General features: G+C 39.7%; 1 protein-coding gene across 6 annotated transcripts in view; it reads right to left on the reverse strand.

Moving 5' to 3' along the window:
* The window catches only part of TEK (TEK receptor tyrosine kinase), a gene marked incomplete at both ends in the record, with an annotated part of 95232 nt that extends 75570 nt beyond the window's left edge, over positions 1 to 19662 (reverse strand). For all 6 annotated transcript variants that reach the window (XM_084236946.1, XM_084236945.1, XM_084236944.1 and 3 more), the window contains one exon: positions 19611 to 19662. In XM_084236946.1, coding sequence (XP_084093072.1) covers positions 19611 to 19662 — 52 coding nt within the window. The remainder of the gene's footprint in view (positions 1 to 19610) is intronic.
* Positions 19663 to 20899: the final 1237 nt, after the last annotated feature.

Raw genomic sequence — 20899 nt, forward strand, 5'->3', positions numbered from 1 at the left:
GTGCTTATGTAAGAACCTTTTTAAAGGATAACAACCCATTCTCATAAATTAGCATAAATAATCCTGTTACCTAATCTTAAAAACAGCTAAAGAAAAAAAAAAATCTGCTCCTTATCTCACTTATGATAAGCACAAATTCTAAATAAAATATTAGTAAATCAGGTCAGCAGTTTGTTAAATGATTCATCTCCTGTAGATAACTATGGGTTTTTTCCCTAGAAGTCAAAAAGGTTTAGTATGTAACAATTGCCTTAACATAGCACATCATCCTTAATAGCCCAACAGAATACATCACACTAAAGCCCAACATAAAATGGATAGAACCTATATGAAAATACCTATGAGGTTTTACCAAAAGATAAAGAATTTAAGACCTAGAAAGATGACCTTTGTTCTTACGTGGAAAGGTAGAATGTTGACGAGATAATTTTTCCTGAATTAATTCATAAATTTAACACACTCACAATGGGGAGCATAAGAGGAAAGAGAAGGAGAAAAAAAAAGCCTCATGATATGATGAGCGGTTGGAGGATTTTTACCAAACACAAGTGTCTAATACTCCAAGTGAAACTGCTTGCTGCTCACAGTATAAACCCCATCTTTGTCTCTACTCATCACTTATACTCATGAATGCATTATTTGTCTGGGTAGCCCTGCATTTATGATTGTGTGTAAGTATCTCTGTACCTATGGGTCTATGTAGAGAAATTTTGCCATTCTTATTTTTAATTAAGGTGAAATTCTGAACTGCACCTCTAGCTTGAAAAACTTGAACAGAGACTGAACGGGCTGGAGTGAGCAAGATCGCGCATGAATTGAATGCAAAAGGAAGCTGGAGCTCAGTGTCAGAGGGAACCGTGAGAATGTAAGGACCCTGGGAGTTCACAGGGGAACCCTGGCAGAGGGCTTTTGAATTCCACAGGGAGGGATATAAAAGTCAATCTTATCTAGAAAATGTTAACAGTGGCTATCTCTGGATGGTGGCATTGTACACACAGAACAAAAAGATAAACATTTTAAAATGAGCAAGTGGAAGGAAAGCAAGAGGGTTGTGCCCTGCACACTAAGCCTTGGATTTACAGCAGCACTTTTCATGGAGGGGATGGTTTAAACCGTCTTCTGGGCCTGGGGGCTCCTTGGGGAACTATGCCTGTCTCAGAAGACAGAGTAACGCAGTAGAGGGCCTGGAAGTTCAGGACTGCCAAGCAGCAGAGCAATGAAGTATGTGGTCACTAGGGACTCCAGCCACCTTGGCTTTGAATCTCATACCTGCCTTGTGTTACTTCTGTGACACAGCACCATGCATGTTATTTAGTCTTCTGTGCCTTGGAACATTTATCCATGAAATGGCAGTGGTAAGACTTACCTCTAAACATTTGGCTCAGGGTGGATAAATCTATAGCTCTACATACATGTAAAGAAATCTTTTGTAATTTATTGAACAAAAGTTATGAAAAATATAATTTGTGTAATTTTTTGTTGTGTGTGTGGCAAATAGTGGCTAGTCAATAAACAGTTTCCCTTGATAATGACCAGACAGTGATAATGATGATGATTTATGATTCCTTAAAACTGTGAGTCCAGTGAGGAGAAAATGGGGTTCACTCTCCTGAAAAACAGTCACAACTTGACCATCCTGGTGTGAGCTTGCCTGCAGAGCTAATAATGACAAAAGCTGACATTTGCATTATCTTATATCCAGAGAAAATGAGACCAGAAGGTGTTAATACTGCCTGCACAATAATGGTGCATTACAATAAGCATCGTTGAACAAAATTACTTCACATATTGTTTGTCTCATTTTTCCATGTAGTAACAGCCCAGAGAAGGAATATAATCATGGATAAGGAGATCGGCTAGCATATATTTCTGAGAACTGTGATATGCATTCCTCCTAAATCCTGACATTCTGGGCTGCATAGCTAAAACTTCCATTCTGTTAATTTGTTAGCTCTTCAAGTGGGCTTGACTTCTAGTAGGAGCCACAAAGATTTAATCTGTGGTTTCTTTAATGATGGAATCTGACTCCATCTAAAGATGACATACATTTGTAATTTAGTCACAATGAGAAAGCAAGATTTACTACGTGCCCTGGAAACTAAAGTCCAAAACCCCTTGATTCAGAATTTTAATATATGACCAAACATCCAGAGTCCTAGGTTACAACTAGAGTGTTTGATATTCCTGATTTTGACTCCCAATGGAGTTAAGAACTAAAGCAAATTAGTTCTTAGATTGTATAATACAGAATGTATTCAAAGAATATCACAATTTTGCTGGTGTTTGTGCTTGAAATTAAAACTTGAATGCTGAAGTCTGTGTGGCTAATTTTAAAGTTCAGAAGGGAACACCACTCAAACGCCGATGTGGAAGAAACAATTGCACACATTCAGGATTCCACAAGCTCCTGTACAACTTCATAGCTGCCACAGCTCATCCACTCTAAACTGTTTTCTAGCAAACAAACTACCATCAAACCAACAAAAATCAATGTTATAAAATCCATGATTTAAAATGCACCTTCTTTACTCCTAGAAGAGTCTCTCAAAACCTTCAATCAACACCTTACTAGTCTGTGTATACAGATGTGATTAACTGGTTAACAGTCTACAGTAATTGGAAGAAACCAATCAGTTTTCCATGTCTCATATGTCAGCCTCAAAACCTGTACTTCGCTTAGCCATAATGCCTTGTACAGAACACTTGTCCATCACTCTCAGCTCTGGGATATCTTGGCTAGAGCATATCCTACAACTTAGGTCAGTGGTTCCCCAACATGATTTTGTTCAAGCAAAGGCATCCTTTTACCAAACGGAATACTATATAGAATATGTCAACTAAATGAAAGTGTAGCTACTTGGATTGAAGCTGGATGAAGGAGCAGTATAGAGACTGACAGGCATAGAACTCACCTTCATCACCTCTAGTAGCTATACAGGCACCACCTCCTTGAACCCCCCAGAGCTTTATAAAGCAAGTTTGAAAACCACTGGACTATCTAGTCTAATGAGAGTTGTAAAAATATCCCATGCTCTGATAACTAACTTGGATACAAATACTAAGGGCAGTGAAAAAATGAAAACACTGGCTTTCTTGTTTGGACATTCTCATGGCCACTAAAAGAACTAAAATCATTCCCATGGTGGAAGATTATGGAAGGTAGCAGTAGTGGCTGTACCAGCCTTTACTCAGACTCATGGGACTGGCTTATAAGGAAGATGGTACAGTAAAGATTGAAGACACAGAACCTGAAGCACACAACATTTTGAAAGATCCCTTTGACACCAGTAATTCTTGCACATTCCCAGCTATTTCTTAACCCTATAAATGAGCCATGACTCTTTTCTTTAATAACAAATAATGCATCTATGACATTCTAACCATGCTTCTGACATTTTACCCTCATCCCTTCAACTTTACCCAATCCTCTCTACATTCCCCAGGGTCAGGTATAAGTTATGAGAGGGGTTCAGGGGTAAGTTGAAAGTGTTTGTTTCAGGCATTACTAAATTATAGTATGGAAGCTTCAGAAGACCTGGATTAAATATGTGGCTTCCACTTTCCCTGGGGTCCCTAACTGGTTTATATCCATTGATCCTATGTTTGAGACTTTTATTTTTCTCTCTCAGCTTCCATTATACAAGGGAATGAGAAACTGGGTTTATATTTAAAGATAAAATTAAGGGCCTCCCCTGGTGGCACAGCAGTTGAGCGCTGGGCTGCAAAGAGGCCTGCAGCCTCTGCAGCACCAGTTCAATCCCTGGCCACAGGTGAGGGTCCCACATGGCGCGCAGACCTCTCCTGCCGTGCCCGCTGCTCCCCTCAGCAGTATATTTCGTCAGTCTGCCTGTTCTGCTCCCCACTCTGGCTCTGATGAATTCTCTCACCCTTCCGCGCTTCTGACTGTACCCAGTGCTTGTATAAATAAATAAATAAATCTTTTAAAAATTTTAAAAAAAGATAAAATTAAAAGTTACATAACAAAATCAGAAAATACTTGCAGTAAATGTAGCATATAATAAATGAAAGTATTTTCATGAAAGCTCAGTGAGTGATAAAAATTTAAAAAGAGAGGAACAAATAACTCACAAAAGGAAATACAAATGACTAATAGGCATGTGAAAGTTCACCCTCTAAAATAAAATCACGTAAGATACCACTTTCATAAGTCAAACTAGCAAGAATTAAAAGTGAAAATACTCAGTAATACATGGCTGTGTTTGGTGAAATGTTCATTCTCATATACTTTTGTCTAGGAAAAAACTTCCCAATGTAAATCAAAATGTTATAAGATTTCAAAATTTATGTAGCTAAGTAAATTATTTTTGTGGTTTCTTCCATTGTTTTTAAACTTAAAGTCCTCCATATGAAAAGTCAGGTCAGTAAGTACTCAATCCCATCATCTTTTGATAGTTTGATTTTTAATATTTACATTTTAATCATTTTGGAATTTACTTAGGGATGTAGTAACATGATTTTTTAAACAATTTTTCCAAACAGAAAACTAATTTTCCCAGAATGATTATTCTTTTCCTTATTGTTTTGTATTCTATATGTGATATTAAAATTTTAATTAAACTCAGATTTGGGTCTGGTATTTCTAGTCTATTGATCTGTGTGTCCAAATCCTTGACTGCATGCCTCTATTAAAATATTATACCCTACCTAGAGACCTAATAGAGCTATCCCCAAGACATTGCTCTTTTTCTCATAACTTTCTTAGCTTTTCCCCCCGTTTATTCTTCAAGATAAATTCCATGATTGAGTTAAATTTCAAAAACAGTATTTTGGGGGCTTATGATGAGAATTATTTGGAGAAATACTTAGAACTTACATCATGAAAATTATAAAACCTTGCTGTGACATATGTAAGAGGACTACAAAACTTAAAAATGTATATCAGCTTTGTGGAAGAAAACATCACAAAGATATATTTTTCCAAAATTATCAGTTTAGTGGAAATATATTAATTTATTGACAATTTTGTGTGGCTAGATGTTAAAATTGCATGGATCATGATTTCAAGCTGAGAAAATACTCATGCTGGCAAATCAGTGATAGGGAGTGTCAGCTCATCTGGACTCGTCTTAATTGCTTGTGCCAAAACATGAAGAAAATGTTTTGCTGGGTGATTATCTGGATAAGTCAGTTGGATCAGGAGTGGAGGGTTGAGTAAAAACCTGGAAAATCGAGCCTGAGTAATCACACAAAGCTCTTGCTAAGATTCCTGAGGACAGGGGACTGGATAACTAACTGGCTTTTGTTTGGCAGAGTGGGGTATGCCAAAGAGGGGTTAAAGTGGAACTTCCCAGAATACTAAAGGCAGTAGAGTAACTGAGCTATAGGAACAGAGATGTCTACATGGAGATTTATTTAGTTTTGCACACTGTACAACACAAATCAACTTCTCTGACCTCCTAAAAACTCTTCACGACTTGCCAACACTGTAGAGAAAAATCTGTTTTACATTTGTTTGACAATCTCAGAGTGCTGGGTCTCACTTCCAAATGGATGGGAAACCCAATGGGCTTCAGGGAATCCAGTGAATTTGGGACTCCATAGCACAGTGCTGAAGGCAGAAATCCCTCCAGCCTAATCTGAATAAGCTGCTGCACGCACTTCACCACCTACTTCCATTCCTCCATGTTTCCATCCTTACTGTCCGCTTTTTCAGAAATGCCCTTCTGCCTTTGAAGAATGATTTTTGTCAGTGGAGCCTAATTTTCCTGGACTGAATGCATTTCTTTCTCCTTTGCTTGCCCCATACAACTGCGGTTGCTTTATAGCAGTCTGCGTTCAATGATTCATATAATTGGCTTGTCCTCATTATTTGCTGATTCTGTATCTGTATTTGCCTATCAATTAGGATTTATAACCTCAAATCAATGCACCCTGTTCTTTCCCAGTTGTTGGAACACAAGTGCAGAGCAGGGAAAACAGGCCTCACACACATGTGTTCCCAAAAGAGCTGAAACAAGTCATTGCTCTGCTCAGCTCTCATACTGTAATTGGTATCCGTTTCATGCCATATTTAGTGCCAGTTTTTCATATTTGTATGCTTTCACTAGCAATTTCACCATTTAAGATGGTCTTAAGCATAAAGTTGAAATGCTGTCTAGTAGTGTTTCTAAGTGTAAGAATGCTGTGCTGTGCCTTCAGTAAGAACACATATGTTAAATAAGCTATGTTCAGGCTCTGGATACCATTTTAATGAAACAGCCATATATATTAAATGACTTGCCTCTAAAAAACACACAAAAAACTGGGTTATATATTGCTCATGTTACAGCAATGTTGTAGCTTGTAGGAATCTAACCTCTTGTTCATGGTTTACACAACATAACGACTATGAATAATGAGAATCAACTCAATGGTCATCAACAACTCACATTCCAGCAGCCACCTTTTTAGCAGCAATGACATTATTTTATTCACCTTGGTATCTGCAAAGTGTCTTTCATTCATATTGCTGGGCATAGAGTAAGAGTTCAAAAATATCTATAGAATAAAATGGGTTGGTAAGAAATGAGACAGGTTAAAATGGGATGGAATGAAATAAAATAACATTTATACAGATTTTTGGAGATGGTACTTTTTGAAGCAATAATGATAGTGGCATGGGTAGATATAATTATTGCTAATTTTTTATGACCCTGCACTTAGCTAAAATTTGACCTGCTTCACATCACATAATCCTCACAACACTCTAGTGTTCCACATTCTACAGGAAGGTGAAATGACTTGTCTCAGGTCACACAGTTACCATATTGCTGAATGGGGCTCCAGTCCAGATTTATCTATCCCCAAAGTCTGTTCTCATGATCACCTGGTTAAGGCAAAAGGTGGACATAGTAAAGGTTATAAACCAGGAGTGCCACCAGAAAGTGATCTCAAGGAAAAGAAGAAGTCTAACAGAAGTTAGTCTGAGCCACTGGCTCTCTCAGCCTTAATGGGATGATAATGCCGATGATAATGGTGATCCCTCACCCCCCACCCCCACTAGCAACAATACCGTTTTTTGTTTGATTACAGAAGCAGCTGCCAGAACTCATGTATTACTCATGTTGGAATCACACTTTGCTGATGGCTTATGCACTTGAGAGTCACTCGGGGAATGGGGCTGTGTCCAGGCCTGTTAGGAGATTACTACAGGCCTCTGGATGTGGCTGAGCTTCTGCAGCTGTTGCACATTGCTGGCTCCAGCTCCACACCTCTTGGCAGATGATTTGTGTGAAAAGTGCTGACTCCAGGCATAAGATACACAGGCTGAAGGGGCCTGGGAAGCCAGGCATCACAGAGTAAACCCAGCTACCCGGGAGCTTGAATCTGAGGCCAGTGAGTACTTATAAGAGAAAGAAAGGAATTTACAAATGAATTACTTGGAGACTTCAGAACTTTGCTCCTTTGAGTCCTTCTGTTGGTGGAGAATGGCTGATTCTGGGACAATTTGTGCAGTCAACCCTTACTCTCCCACAGCTATTCTAATAGCAAAAATGTATCCTCCATCATTCATAAGTGGTGATGGTTGGATGGATCCAACTAGTAACATAAACATTTCCTTAGTGTTTTCTTAGTTGCTCTAAATGGTTTACATGAATTAGCTTACTTAATCTCTTACCCCAAAAAACCCATGAGGTAAGTGTTATAATGATGCTATTTTATAGATGAAGCCAAGTAACTTGGACCACAGAATAAATCTAGCAGTGGTTATAGTGAACTGAATAGTTGGCTCCAACTCTCCAATCCTCCTTATATTTACACACTTGCTTTGGCTTTATGGTGGGTAGCATGTACTTCCAAGCCCTTGACTTTGGGCCTATGATTAGCAGTACACTCATTTTGAGCCTAGGCCTTTAGAGATCAAGACTAGATCAGTTGAACCTCGAATCACCTAAAGATAAGTTAGTAACAATTACTGGTTTAGCCACTGAGTTTTAGGACTAGTTTGTTACACAGCAATAGCTGACCAGTACACAGATAAAGGTGGATGCAAGCAAGGTGGTACATGGCACACACATTATGGTCTAGTACACATTGCCTTCCTCGCTCTACTTAGACTCAGTGAGGTGAATGAGCTTGGGCAAAGTGCTAAACTTTATAGGCTGGGTGCTGGTATCTGTAAATTGAACACTGGGATTAAATCAGCTTTTCTTAAGGAAGAGAACACGGTATTAATTAACTCATCTTTTTTAAGGTGACAAATAACTTTCCAAGTACCACATCCTATAATCTTTCAGGCCACCAATAGTTTATATAGTATACTTAGAGGAGTAGGAGATCAGAACATTTAATCTAGAATAATCCACTTATTAAAGCATTCTCTGCCAATCAGTGTACAATGCCTGGTCCTGAGAATATTAAAATGCCAAACATAGCTCATAACCTCCTGATGGAAACTGCAGAGTGAACATAATTTTATGTCTGTAAAATATAATATGTCCTCAGTGAGAGAGGCAAGCAGATCGGTGCTTGCATCCAATATCTCTTGAGTGCCAATGCAAATCCTCCCTATCCCAGTTCTTGCTCCAGCTGTTTCAGAAGGAGCCACTACTGAGCAGGTCTCCACCCTTCTGAACAGATGTAACCACAGAATAGCTCATTTAGAGTCCACAAGACTATCTCATTCCCCTCCCTGAAGTTTCCTCTGGCAGAACACAGGCCACCTGCAGTCACTCACCAGTTTCTTACATCTACATAACCCTTGAACAAAAGGGGAAGGAAGCAGTGGATTAATACCTTTCCATTTTTCCCCCCTCAGGCGAATAGTCTGAGTCTCATTTCTCAGCAGGTCTGGAGCACCAGGCAGACAAAGCTGTGGCCAATGTGGTAACATATCCCAGTACAGTCCCATCCCCCTAGTCCCTCACTTTTGTTCCCCAGGATCACTTCTCAAATAATCTGCCTGCACAATCTCTTTGTATTAGGCCGTATTTTAGGTAAAACCCAGCCTAAGGCAAGGTCCTAACCCATGCAAGTAAGGTAAAAGAGACTTCTTAAAAGAAATGATACCTGAGATAATCCTTCAAGGAAGAACACATCAGTCAGGTGAAAAAGAGAATAGAGAGGCCATTCTGGACAGAGGAAACTGCCCACACAAAGGCATGGAGGCTTCAAAGTGTATGTCTGGAAACTGCAAATGCCTGGCCTGACTGGAATACCCCTCCCACATAACCTGAGGCACTAAGTCTCTCATAAGAGCCTGGAAAGGTGGCACACTGGCTCCTTAAACCTTTCTGACCACAACCAACTACTATAGGTTCTTTGGTTGTTTTAGTTCTGAAGTGGTAGCGATAAATAGTATAGTCAGTTTTTATTTAGAAAATGCTTTCTAGGGCCTCCCCTGTGGCGCAGCGGTTGAGCGCTGGGTTGCGAAGCTGCCCGCGGCCTCTGCGGCACCGGTTCGATCCCCGGCCACCGGAGGTGGGTCCCACATGGTGCGCAGACCTCTTCTGCCGCCCGCTGCTCCCCTCAGCAGTGTACTTCAGTCCTTCTGCCTGCTCTGCTCCCCGCTCTGACTCTGGTGAATCCTCTCACCCTCCTGCGCTTCTGACTGTACCCAGTGCTTGTATGTATAAACAAACAAACAAACAAATAAATAAATAAATCTTTAAAAAAAATAACATTAAAAAAGAAAATGCTTTCTAAATTCAAGAGGTTTTACACTCAAAGAGAAATTGAGACCAAGAGGAATTAAAGGAAAATGGTGACAAAGCTGGTGTCTCCCTCCTCTCACACACCCACATGCACTCACACACTCTGAAGGATGAGTCCAAAATCCAATAATGAGTCAGAACACAGCACAATTCCACAATAAGTTGTCAACAGTAATAATAATTTTAATGATATTATCAGTAGTTTTAAGATAAATGAGATGAGAATGTACAGATGACAAATGATCCTATTATAGCCTCTTTTGAGTCAAAACCAGAGAAAAAAGGGGAGCTAGGACAGGTAGAGGAGGCCGATTGGTTGGGGGTGTCGAATTGGAGGCCGAATGGTGTCCGGCCACCTAGTTGAGGGCATGGTGTGTTATACACAGTTGCTGATGTGAAAACTGTACACACTGAAACCTATGCAGTGCTGTAAATTGTTACTTCAATAAAAAATAAAATTAAATAATTTTTTTTAATTCCGAAAAAAAGGTCAGAGAAAAGAGGAAATTAGAGGCTGCAGGAGAGAAGCAGCGAGCATATCTCACTAACTGATAAAACCACAGAATACTCCAGATTTTTAGCAAAAGCAGAAGAATACACAGCTGTAAACTTTTCTCTCCTTGTCCCTGAAACAAGGCCAGATTTAGAGTGCCAATGTTGACTTGAACCAAGGAAACCAGAGAGCTCAATGTGGCATGGAATGCACTGCCTGGTATATACCTATATAAGAATCTCAGTATCATTTATCAGTAAATAATAAGAACATGTGAATTGTACTGAATGTTCATTATGTGCCAATACTGTACTAAGTACTTTTAGGTACTTTCTAAATCCCCCAAATCCACCTCAGTACTGTTATCAGCCTTGTTTTCCAGGAAACAGCCTAAGATGACCTTGAAACACTAGATGAAGATAGAACAGTGAAGTGTATGAAAAAGCCCGGGGTTTGGGCTGAGGTCAATCTCAGTTTATCCCTTGCTCCATCATTTCCTTCTGAGACCACTGGATCACTCAGGACTATTCACTGTCAAAAGACAAAATCAAAACAAAACAGTACAACTAAATAAAGGTAACTGGCTCCCTTGGCTGGAAGGGGTAGAGATGATCCCTAAATAAAATCACTGGACCCAGGGTGCGAACAGTGCAGCATGCTTGTTGACTCTGTTCTCTATTATTGTCATTATTCCCTCCTACCAAACATCAGCTTCCTTCGAATGGCCAGAGAAGCTGGTAACCCCATTTATACAGTGCCCTCATGAAGGAGAAGATCTCGCTTATCAATTCCCAGAGGAAGAATTTAACTAGGCCCATGCTGGGTCATGCAAGCATCCTGGGTCACGCAAGCATCCTCCACCTGAAATAAATGCTACAGTCAGAGCAGCCCTATCAGAACCATGTAGAAGCAAAGCATGGAAGCTCTAGAAGAGCAGACTTGAGGCAATCCAAAATAATGAATATCTACTATATTTTGACCTCAGACAAGTCACTTAAATTTTGTGACCTCAGACAAGGCACTTAAACTTTGTGAACCTCAGTTTTACCATCTACTAAAAAATGAATAGTAGCTGTTGTGCAAGATTTTAGCAGATACTGAATACCATATTAAAACATCTGACACAGAGAGGCAGGTGATCTACGGTAGTCATTTTTATAATTCCTGGTACTATTATTGTTTTTGTGGTTGTTTTTGATACAGGGATCAGAATTTGAAGCCCATCCCAGATCCCCAGATGTCTAAAGCACTTGTGTCCCCAGGGCGGAGCCCCCTTTGGCTCTGCAGCCAGACGCCTTGCACAACCCGGGCCTGTGTGCCAAGGTTAAGCTGGTTCACCATCTGACGGCCGCAGAGAAGCGAGTGCCTCTCCAGGCCCAGCAATGTCAATACTGCCTTCCTGACTCCGCCTATTGTATCTGGAGGAAAGTGGCCGAGCATTGTCTTCCAGAGCTCCCCCCAGGAAGCATGATATCACCCTCTAACAAAAGCGGGAAAGCTAACAGATCTACTGAGATGGGTGTGACCCACACACACACACCTCACTGGTCAAGTCCCTGGGCAAGAAGCTATGACAGGAGAGAGCAAATAACAGACACCCAGGATGCCCCTCAATTGGCTCCACTGACTCTGCATTTTCTCCCTCTCTTGTAACACCCATACCAAGTTAGACATGCAACCAGCAGGCAGTGGGAATGACCTCACTGTTATCAACAGATATATTAAAAGAGTCAGGATTCTGCCCATCTGGCAGATCCACATCCCACACTACAGCCTTTAGGAAGGAAAATAGGGGAAAGGATGGGACAAGAGGAGGCAGTGGGGGTGGGTCTAGAGGGAAGCAGGCATGGCTCAAGCTAAAAAACATTTTGTATGTGCGATGAAAGTTAAGGAATAGTCTGGCCAGACTGGTGGGAATTGAGTTATCAGCTCAAATTCCAGAAATAAGGGAGGCAACTTTAGACATTCCCTTTCCTGAAGACTGGGACTGATGCCAGTTGATTCTCCTACATCCCTTCTAATCCTGTTGCTAATGCTACCAGTGCAGCAGGCTCTCTGTATAACAACCCACCTGCAGCCTGGTGCCCTCACACCAGACCTAGAGACTGTCCCTTTGATGCCCCCATTGTACTGAGCCCTTGTTAAAAACTCTCTCCTAGCCTAGCTACCACAATATCAATTCTCTAATATCCTAGGAAAGGAGTCTGATTGGGTGTGTTCTCGTACCTATCCCCTGGATGCATCATCATAGAATGTTTGACCGTCTTCCTTTTCTTTTCGTGTCACTCAAATCTTGGTAAATAGCCATGTCCATGGCTTCACTTAACATAAACCAAAGATTCCATGCCTCAAACTTCTGCCCAACACACCCAGAGAGCCAAATTTTGCTAAATGCTCCCCTTTCCATGGAACCTTAAAATCAACATGTATTATTAAGGATTTATGTCATCCCAGCCTATTTCTAATCTGTTCCTCTGTCGAGTTTCCAGTACACTGAATGGCACCACCATTATCCAAAACAGAACCCTGGAACAATGATTATCTCCCCACCCCCCAACCTTTCTCTCAACCACCTTAATGCAACTAATCACCAATCCCTGCAGTTTAACTTCTTCAATGTTCTCAATCCCTCTCTTCATCCAGGCCTTTGTCTTGATTGTTGGGAAGTCAAATTGGTCCCAGTTTATATTCTGTGCCATTTTAATCCATCCTCAACACTATTATCGGAAATACATACATGAAATATGATAGAACAAACAGCCTGCCAAATTTCAGCATTTGTAATGAGGTACAAACTAGTTTAAATGGCCTACAAGATCCTTCTTGGTCTGACCCCAACTGTAATTCTCTACCTCCACCCTGCATTCCAGTGTTACTCAGCTTCCTCACACTTAAACCCTATTATTTCACACCCTCTGTTCCCTCTAATGGGTGTTCTTTCCTCCCTTTGGCTTTGTATCATCTTAGTTTGGCTATGAGTAACTCATCAATACAACTGGCCATGAGATTTTTTGGCAATATTCACAACTATTTAGGAGTTTTTATAAAATGAGGAAAATCTAACCTATAAATGGTTTTCAAATGTTATTAATCCTAGTCACACTAAGTTTAACAACGAATGTATTATTTTTGATTACTTACAGTAAAAGTTTTTGTAGCTCTTGAAAAACTCAGATTATAACAAAATCCTTACTATGTCAAATGCCACAAATCTTAAAATTTATCTGCCTACGTTTCCTACTAAAATGTGAGTTTAGTGAGAGGGGAAAAAAATAACTCAATCTTTTTTTTTTTTTTTTGCATTCTCGATGCCCATTACAGTACTTAGTACAAAGTAAGTTTTCAGTATGTTTACATTAACTAAAATGTTGGTTGAATAAATGAATGAATGATAGGCAGGCAGGCAATAACTAAATAAGTATCTATTGAACAAAAATTGCATATATTTTGAGTAATATTCAACAATCTTACAATGCCTAATATTAAGTAAAGGCACATTTAAACCCACTTTCATGAGTATATTCCTTTCCACCATCTATGGGAGGAGAGGATATTCTTTTTAACTTATTTACATCAAATATTTAAACACAAGCCAAACTTTTGAGACATTTATGATCACCATTTACAATGTATATGCAACTAAAACCTCTGTACCCTATTCATCCTTTCCAATCTGCTGTGACAAATCAACAGTTGTTTACTATGACATTTCAAGTTGTATGCAATAAAGATCGCTGAACATTACATAAATGCACGAGAGAGGATAAAAAAGAAACATCTGTGTTTAAAGATGGTAGATGCTCATTGAGCTAAATCTATGGGCTCAAAGTTCAAAGACACACCCTGTGTGGTGAGCAGACCCAGAAACAGAGGCAGAACATCATGAAGAAGAGCTGGCCTACACGAGTTGGGTGGAACAGCATTTGTGGAGCGGAGCTGGAGAATGTCATTTCCAAATGGATGGGATATCATGAACAAGAGTCAACAGAAGGGCTTCCCAGGTGGCCTAGGAGTTAAGTCTCAGCACTATCACTGCTAAGGCCTGAGTTTGATCCCCCACCAGGGAGCAACCCACATGGCACAGCAGATCTCACCTGTCTTAACTGCTGCTCCCCTGAGCAGTGTATTTCAGTAGATCTGCCTATTCTGTTCCCCACTCTGTCTCTGGTGAATCCTCTCGCTCCCCACACCTCTGGCCTGTACCCCAGTTCTTGTATGTATAAATACATAAAAATATTTAAAAAGAAAAAGTCAAAAGGAAAGGATGCATAGACTGGGGAGATGGTCTGACTGAGTGGAGAAGCCATGAGCAGTTGAGGGGAGCCACTGAATAATAGCACCTGTGTTCTACCTTGTGAAGTCAGCAGTGACCAGCAAAGAATTTGGAGAACTGAATGAAGTTGAGGTTGTTTTCAAAGGAAAGCACTTCTACAGTAACTAACTCACTTCCCAAAATACTTACACAGAAAATATTACACAGCCTAGAACTAGAGCAGTGATCCTCACAGCAATACTCCTTTTCTGATTATATAGTTTCATTTATTAAGAGAGTTCTCAGTGACTAAGTACTTTACATGCATTATCACACTTGATACTTGTAACAACTCTGAGAAATAAGTATTCTCATCCACAAGAGATCAGAAAACTGCAGCTTAGAGATATCAGATAACTTGCCAAAACTCTATCCCTTTGAGCTTAACCCCTCAGTCTGTGACTTCACAGTCCATAGTCTTTACTCCCCCTGCATTCTCGATTATCTCCAGGGCTGTTCCATAGAGCTGTGGTTTCCACAGGAGTCATCAAAGCACAAGTGCATGTGCTTTTTCCCATAAGCATAGCTGATTAACTTGTGACCCACATATTTGCATCCATATTCAGGAAACACTGTTTAGTTTAACTGGACAAAGATATTCGTGGCCTTTCTGAACGCTTGTGCTCCTGCTAATATATCAGTTAGGAGCCACAGAGAGTGAAATGAAAAGGACTTGAAAGGCAGTAACCATCACACATTCTCCTTTCACATCCCTAATAGACCATCATCCAACCTATTACTCATCTCACTCATGCCTGAACATTCTCTGTGTGGGAGTTCAATCTTTGTGTGAATGGTAATCAATTTTTACATGATTTCCTGCAGGGAAGTCAAACTGTCTTCTATGAAACACCCTCCATGCCTAGATCCAAGATTTAGCAAAATACAATGTCAATCTATAAATTCATGTGGAAACTCTCAAAAATACTGGTTGTGCTTCATTTCTTTTCTATTCGCTAAATACTCCCATGAGACAAAGCTTCTAAAGCACTTACTTTCCTGCTTACCTAGTATTCTTGCTGTCAAATTCCTTTGTATTCAGTGTTTAATTGATATCCTCTGAGCAGTACAGTGAGATTATTAGCATTTTTAAGTTGAACATTTCATTTCTAATACTGCAAGATATTAAAGAATTAGGCATAGCAAGACAGCAGCCATTTTAAGAAAAGCAGGCATTTTAAAGGGCACAGCTATGCCCCTAGTTTTGTTTCAAGGCAAAAACCACCAGACTAGGGTAAAAACCACAAGACAAGGGTAAATGAAACTTCACTAGTGCCAAGGAGAGATACCCAATCAGGCCGGGGTCCCTCTCTTAACCTGATGAGACTGCTGTGTTGTCAGTACACCAGACAGAGTTGGGCCTTAGCTTAAGCTAGCAATAAAGCCTTTTTGCTTTTGCATCTCTGGCTCTGTGTGGTCTTTGGGAACCCCGGATGGAGTTGAAGCGCCAACTCCTAACAATACTAACTCTTACAGCAATGCATTTTTAGCAAGTAAAGCTTGTGTTGGCTACTAGGAATTTTGTATATCACCAAAACTTGGGTGCCAGTCATAAGAACTTTCAGCAAACCAGGTCTCTCCCAGATTGACTATTCTTAATTTATTTAACCCAATCACATAAGATTTATCTATTTCGAAATGGTCTATTTTCAGTTTGTTCTACCTTTCCAACCTACTTAAATCTTGATTCTGTGCACTAACCAGTAAGCCATGTCCATAATCACATAATATGCTTCTAGGGGGTATTGTATATTTGACATTAAACAAACTGAGGTTAGAAAAATTCCAGACTCACACATCTAACCACACCCCCTCCCCCAAGAGGACACAACATAAGTCTTCTGACATGGTCTCAAGAGTTTCTCCCTCCTGAAGGAATGTCTTAGAAGAACTCTTGCAGGAAGCTCTGCCAGGGTAGGGCTGTGTAGGGTAAATGGTTTTCAGACTTTTCTGCCCTCCCACCACTAGGATTGCCCTGCCTGATGGGGCACCCTCAGTGGTTACATTGTTGCAAGCTATGTTGTTTACTTCTGTGGGCCATGGCAGCAGTAGTAGTGAGGTAGTCACCAAGAGAAGCAGAAGCAGAGCAGAGGCAGGAGAGAGAAGAGCAGAAAGAACACCAGAGAAGCCCAGAGTGAAGACTTGCCAGGGGCTTGGAAGTCTCCTGGCCCCCTGCTCCCCTGCCTGCTGTGTACCTAGTTGCTGCACTACATGTAAAAAGCTCAATAAAAGCCTGAGAAAGCCACTGAGGGTTCCAGGACTCTCCTTTACCTATCTAGTCTGCTCGAATCATAGGAAACCTGCATTGTGCCTTCCTGCCACTACAGGCTGAAAGGGAAATGCTGAAATCTCACACAGACAATGCTTACAAGGGAACATCTGTGAAGAAAGCAAAATCCTTTCCTCCAAGAATAATTCCCATGTGTGTCTATGATCTAGATCACTACCCTTGATTACTCAGCCTGGATACTTGCCTCCAAGATAGACCAAATGAAAATGTTGTCTCTGCTACCACCTCCCTAACCTAATGATCAAATTTCCTCTGCTACTCCAGACAAGATGTCCTTGATCTTTGGATCCAGTTACTGAAAATGTCAAATAAGAAAGGAAAGAACGTATGAAGACATAAGACTGGAGACTTTCCATAAGGTTGTGATCATTGTTGATCACATAGGACAAACTATGATAAAGAGTGCTTTCTAAATAAGGGACCAGGAAAAAGACTAGTTAATACAAAGTAAAAATCAAAATCAACAAGCAACTATACCAGAGACACACTGGGGGCTGGGGAAGCGGAAGGATCAGGGTCAAAATAAGGGGGTTGCTATTGTTTGGGGACTATAACCAAAATGAAAATGCATACATTGTGCAAAAATGAAAAATGATGTAAGACATAAAATACAATATTAAAAAAGATTATACTATTTAAAAAAAGAGTGCTTTCATTTCTCTCTATACAACTCTTTATATAAAGCAACCTGGCTTAGAGAGGATGGGGGAGAGAGAAAAAACAAGTATGTTTATTAGAACTTGTTTGCAAGATTAAATTGGCTATGATTCTTAATTGGGAAGGGACTGTATCAGAATCAGGAAGATTTGCGGAAGGCGTCTGAAAACTTCACATCTCCTCCAATCCTCACATGGTCCAGTATCTACCACACAGAACCAAAGCAAATGTGGCATACTTGCAAGTTTTGTTTGGTCAAAAAATAAATAAAGAAAAGAGGAGAAAGAAAAGTAATCAATTCAACTAGCAAGATACCCAGAACCCTAAGTCCCTTGCTCCATTATTGTAGTCCACCAGTGGGGCTGAAGAATGGGCTTCTATAGATTAGACATGATCACACTGTATTCTAGCTGTTGCAATCGGCAATTCTTGGATATTTGTATTCATGGAAGCTTAAGCTGACAATGTAAATTAGGATTCAACACAGTGAATCCTCACTAGCGTCCAACCAACCTCACTAGCATCGCCCTTCATTACCAACAAGAACAGGACTCCTCCGTATCTTTCAGCCTCTCTCTGATGAAGTCAGTACTGTATTCTCAGGGAATTAAGGTGTAGACATGGAACAATCATTTGGCCATGTGACTTTCCTGTTTGATTTTATGGTAGCCCTTTTAAGCCTATATTGTAAAGTGCCATAACATATTGTAGTTACTTTGAGGAAAAAAGTAAAAGTGTGTGCATATATGTGGATGTGTATTTAACCTCAACAGTATCTGAGAGCAATTGTAGATAGATCCTGGGCTTTGCATTACAAGTCCTAGTGTGGAATGAGCTCCAGATTTAATGTCACTGATAAATAGCTCATGCAGGAAAATAAAGGAACCAAAACTGAAATTATAATAATCATTTGCTTTAAAGGTACGTATTATTGAAGAAATCTATATTCTTTCTACAGTAACAAACTATTTCTACACATTATATAAAACCACCTCGATAACTCTTTCATTTACAGAAAATATATTACACATTCTTTGTCTTAAAAATATTAAATTCTCAAACCATGTGGTTACTGAAAGCAAACTGAAGAGATAAAATTATCTCATAAGCAATTTTGTTATTTTACCGGATTAATTCATTGAATATTTAATAATAGAATATTTTAAACAGAAGGATATAAAAATAACATAGCAAATACTTGTGTATATTTGGATCAAAGTATATTAATATAGTCTGCATGGTTAAGTCTAGTAAATTTCCCCAGATCCACTTTCAATATCAATTCTATTTTCATTACTGTAACTAGAATGCTTTTGAACTAAAGGGAAGAGATTAGTGGCAATTATAAAGTAGTTGGGATTTGCACTTCAGGTTTTGGTCGCACTTTTAACCAGAGTTCCATAAAGTGAGTTACTGAGGCATGCCACACTATCTAGAGAAGGTCACCACAGACAACAACTCTAAATCTAAAAGCAATCAGACCCACCATTGCTTATCTCCAACACAGGTTTCAATACTCTCCTCCGCCCAGTCATCTTGGTAAATGCCTTAATTTGGTAAAATGCTTTGATTTCATTGGGTCAATAAAGACTTTATGGACTGTATGCCAAATATTTTTAGAAATAAAATGTATATAACAATAATCCCCCTGAATCCAACTATAAGAAATAACAAAAAGCCTAGCATTTGACTGCAGTGATTAAAATAGAATGCAAATACTGAATCATTATAGATAAGCACTTGTTTATTTTTCGTATTTTAAAGTGAAGCTCTGTACATTGCTTTAAGAGGGTCCCCATAATTCTCAACATGAATTTTATTGTTAAAAATTACTGAAGATTTTCCTTAAAGCAGATAAAAATGGGTTTCTTTTTTTCTTTTTTAATTAAGGAAACACTCCTAAATGAGAAAAACTAAAATAATCCACCCTACTAAGCGAGTCACTTCAAATAAAGTGACCTAATCAGTCCTCACAATCTGGCAATCTGTGGCAGAGGCAACTGTCCAGAAATGAAACTAGAAAAATCAGTTCATGCCACTGGGACTTTGCATTTCAATCCATGCATGCCTTAAATGGAGTCAGAGAAACAGTGCCTACAGCACAGCTGCCCCTTGTTACCCAGTATGAAGAGTTGGTGAGGGAACCCAAAAGTCATTAACTCTACTTCAAAAAATACTAAATCAAAAAAATAAGTCAAACCTTACCAGCCAGGAGCAAGCTGACTCCATAGAGAACTAAGCCGGCTAAAGGGTCCATGCTTCCCCAAATCTCTCCATCCAGTTTCTGCAGATGTGCATGAGGTCCCAAGGATCCTTTCAAACACCCAGCGGTTTATGACTTTCCGTTGGCATGTTCTCCTAGGTCTTGTTTACAAGTCAGGGGCAAGAAGCAACAGCACAGAAGCAAGCTCTAACAGTCTCATTTCTGTCTGAGCACAGGGAGTTTTAAGTTCCTTTTTCCTGTTTCCTTTGTAGATTAGGATGGGAAAGGCTGTATCTTAAAGGCATTTGGTATCAGCAAGACTGGGGGCACCGGCAAGTCTTATTCATCTTGCAATTCATCAAAACACTTATCTCTTGCCGTTGCTTCTGCTGCTGCTTTTGCTGCTGTTGTAGAGGTAGAAGAATTTTTGTTGAAGTGTGGGTCCTGGTCAGCATTTTCAGAAACAATAGGGGTATCCTCTCATAGGCGGGAAACTGAGAATAACAAGCTCTCCACCTATGTATGGTATGTGATGATGACCAGTCCTTCTCAGAGCGCTAACAGCTCTCCCGGGACCACTTGGGGGCCCTGACAAAAGGGGGTTTGAGGGGGGGGCGGGGAGCAGTTTTTGCTTTTGTTTTCTCATTTTAAGGCACATGGTTTGAATTGGAAAAGTTTTTCATGATGAGAAAACACAACGCGAGAGGCAATTAAAGTTGGAGTGATTATCAGGGAGGTCTGTGCTCAATGTAGCCATGGACACCAGAGTCCAAAATTGTTAGCCTGTTTTTTTGTGGGTTTTTTGTTTTTTTTTTTAAACACAGATGGTTTTATTTGTTGGTGGAGACCCCAAAGGTATCTGTGCTATTGGCTATAGCTTTCATTTCAATTAACAATTCACCTGAAGATAATCTAATTTCTTAAAAAACTTGCCATAGAATTTTAGTAATGAGAGGGATTCATGGCTATGAGCCAAAAGTTTTACAGAAGTAAATTTTATCCAAAAATTTAAAAGTAACCTGGTTAAAATCCAAACATAAGTAATTAGACTGTGATAAAAATATTATTCCTAAGAGCAGAGAGAGTACACAGGCCAAAAGGAAAGTAGTCATTAAAGTAACTATAGCTAAGTGATATTAGTGACCCTAAATTTATCCAGATAATTTCTCCATAATACAAATTATGACTTTAAAATCGAGTAATCCATCACCCTGCCTTTGTGCCTGAGGAAACAATTATCTGCTCTCCTTTTCCCCCCCACTTACCACAGGAAAAGGTAAACGTTGTTAGT

This window comes from Talpa europaea (assembly GCF_964194135.1).
Source record: "Talpa europaea genome assembly, chromosome: 7".
NCBI classification, from domain to species: Eukaryota; Metazoa; Chordata; class Mammalia; order Eulipotyphla; family Talpidae; genus Talpa; species Talpa europaea.